This window comes from Sinocyclocheilus grahami, unplaced genomic scaffold (assembly GCF_001515645.1).
Source record: "Sinocyclocheilus grahami isolate Dianchi unplaced genomic scaffold, SAMN03320097.WGS_v1.1 scaffold832.1, whole genome shotgun sequence".
In the NCBI taxonomy this organism is placed as follows: Eukaryota; Metazoa; Chordata; class Actinopteri; order Cypriniformes; family Cyprinidae; genus Sinocyclocheilus; species Sinocyclocheilus grahami.
In genome coordinates this window covers 155,513-158,012 of record NW_015506011.1, presented here as the reverse complement: position 1 = coordinate 158,012, position 2,500 = coordinate 155,513, and the positions used below count along the sequence as shown (strand labels likewise).

The 2,500-nt window shown below is 37.2% G+C and overlaps 1 protein-coding gene across 1 annotated transcript in view; it reads left to right on the top strand.

Annotated features, from left to right (window-relative positions):
- Positions 1-2,500, top strand: part of LOC107562662 (serine/threonine-protein kinase SBK1-like) — an 11,385-nt gene that overhangs the window by 4,423 nt on the left and 4,462 nt on the right. Inside the window, exon 2 of the mRNA XM_016247345.1 lies at positions 1,417-1,612. Coding sequence (XP_016102831.1) covers positions 1,441-1,612 — 172 coding nt within the window. The 5' untranslated portion in view covers positions 1,417-1,440. The remainder of the gene's footprint in view (positions 1-1,416; positions 1,613-2,500) is intronic.

The following is a 2,500-nucleotide window of genomic DNA, read 5'->3' as shown; positions in this document are numbered from 1 at the left end:
CTCTAATGGCTAATATTGCCCACAAACACGAATAAAACGCATTAGAAAAACTACAAACGTGGCGGATGCGCGCGATCGACGGTTAGGTAGAGAGGTTTACAAAAAGGGGTTTGAGTTATTAGTAATCAACATTTAACCTGGTAAAAAATATTTATTTATTGTTATCCGTGTTATATTTCATCTGAAACAGCAATGTGAACTTTTATAAACATCCATTTGGTCATTAACTTTTAAAAGCATCATTATGCAGAAAATATGAGCAGAGTTCTCCGCATGAAAGACGCACGACTGGAAGATCAACGAGCTACTTCTTTTCTCTGCAGTACGGTAGGAAGATAAATGAAATGAAATGTGGAGGATGTTAACTGTGACGAGATGATTGACGGGCCAGTTTACAGTGACCGGGTGCGTGTATCTATGCGACAGAGCGTCCGTTAAAGACGCAGTTGTGTGACGTGATAGTATGCCCCAAAGCTTGCCTACTCTTCTACTACACACTCAAAAGTTTGTACTTTTTCTTCACCAAGAGTACATACTTTAAGGGCGTAGTATAAGTAGGCACATTGAGAGCAACTGATTTAATTAATAATGAAACAAGCGAGTCACTGAATCATTTGTTCAACTGATTCATCCAAAATCATTGAATCATTCATTCAACTGATTTGTTCAGAAACACTTAATTCCTTCAGGAATTAAACAAACCACTGAGTCGCTGAATTATTCGCTCAACTGATCCATTCCAAACACTGATTCATTTCGGAATGAAACAAGTGGCTTAGTCACTGAATCATTCACTCAACTGATTTGTTCACTGCTGCTGTGTGTTGCCCAGAGATGTGATGGTTGATTCTGCTGTGGTTCAGTGATGGCAATTCTGTGTTTAAAAGTCACTGAAGTTATTGAACAGTACACAATAAATTGAACGGTAATAATAATTTTTCTAGGCCTACTCTTTATGCTGATGGTCAGATATTCTTCCGTTGAAGCTCAAGACTCACATTGGATGATCTCAAATCACATGATCAGTAGGTTGATTTAGAAAAAGTGTGACATAAATACTAAGATTTTCTAAAACTAATTTTTTCCTTTTCAAAACTTGCTTGAACTAATTTGACCATCTTATTCAGCAGGTTACGCAACAGCAGGTCAGATCGAGCTCTGATTTAAAATGTAACAAAATGATAAATATTCAAGACGGGCCCTGTAAAGATCAGAAGATTGTAATCTAACATAAGCCACTGCAGCCAAACTCTGAGAGCGAGACTGCTGAGGCATGAAGCAGGTTAGATGAGGAGAGGACGCGTCTCTTATCTGCAGGATAATGACTTTCCCTGCGGCACACCACTGCTCAGTCCTTAGGCTTCAAGGAAGGCGGCTCCTAAACTGAAATGTGTTTCCTTGTTCTTTGTGTCGCAGTGAAGCCGAGTGATCGTCAGCAGAATGAGCTCTTCTCCCGTCGTCTCACGCGTGTCCGTCGACATCCTGGAGGAACTGCAGCGCTTCGCAGCTCAAAACCTGGAGAAGCTCGAGCTCAACAAATACTATGAAGTCATACGGGAGCTCGGGAAGGGCACCTACGGCAAGGTGGACCTCGTCAGCCACAAGATCAGAGGTACAGCACATTTACAGACCAGGGGTATTATAGTTAGCGCAAACTAAAGAAAACAACAACAACGGTTTCATTACATGAAATAAAATTAACAGAAAATTAAATATAAAAAAAACTTAATCTTATTAAATTCTCATTTTCATTTAGTTTAAATTTAAGTATTAAAATAACTTAAAAAAAAATGCTCGACCAGTAAGAGGTTTTTAATTACATTTTAATTATCACATATGACTTTGCAAACATTTATTAAAAATGAGAACCACTTTTTCTCAGTACTAATCATCCACATTTGTAAGTAAGAGTAATGGATTGCATCACAGCATCCATAATATTGCCATTATTGTATATATATATATACAGGGGTGCAACCAAAATAAAAAATGCGCTGGGTAAATGTCCGCATGGTTGACAGCTGTTAATGCACAAACACTGTAATACTGTATAAGATTTCCATTCGAACTGAAAGCAGAAATCTGCCAGTTTCAGAGCAAAACACTGAAAGAACATATACTTACCTGCCAGCAACCCGCCAAAATAAAAGCGTGCTGATTTTCGGTTTGAAAAAAAATAAATAAAGTAAAATTGTTTTTATTGTATTTTTTTTAAAGTTTACTATAAAATAATTGTATTTTTATTTAATACTCACTTTTTATTTTAAAATATAATGGTATGATCACATTTGATTTATTATTTTATTTAAAGTGCAATAATACTATTATATTATCTTTTATAGTTATATTTAATGGGTCACACTATTGTTTAATGTGAGCACCAAACCTAATCTTCAAACTTACATGCATCCCTGTGTAGATGGATGGACGGACGGATGGATGGACGGACGGATGGACGGATGGATGGATGGACGGATGGATGGATGGACGGACGGATGGA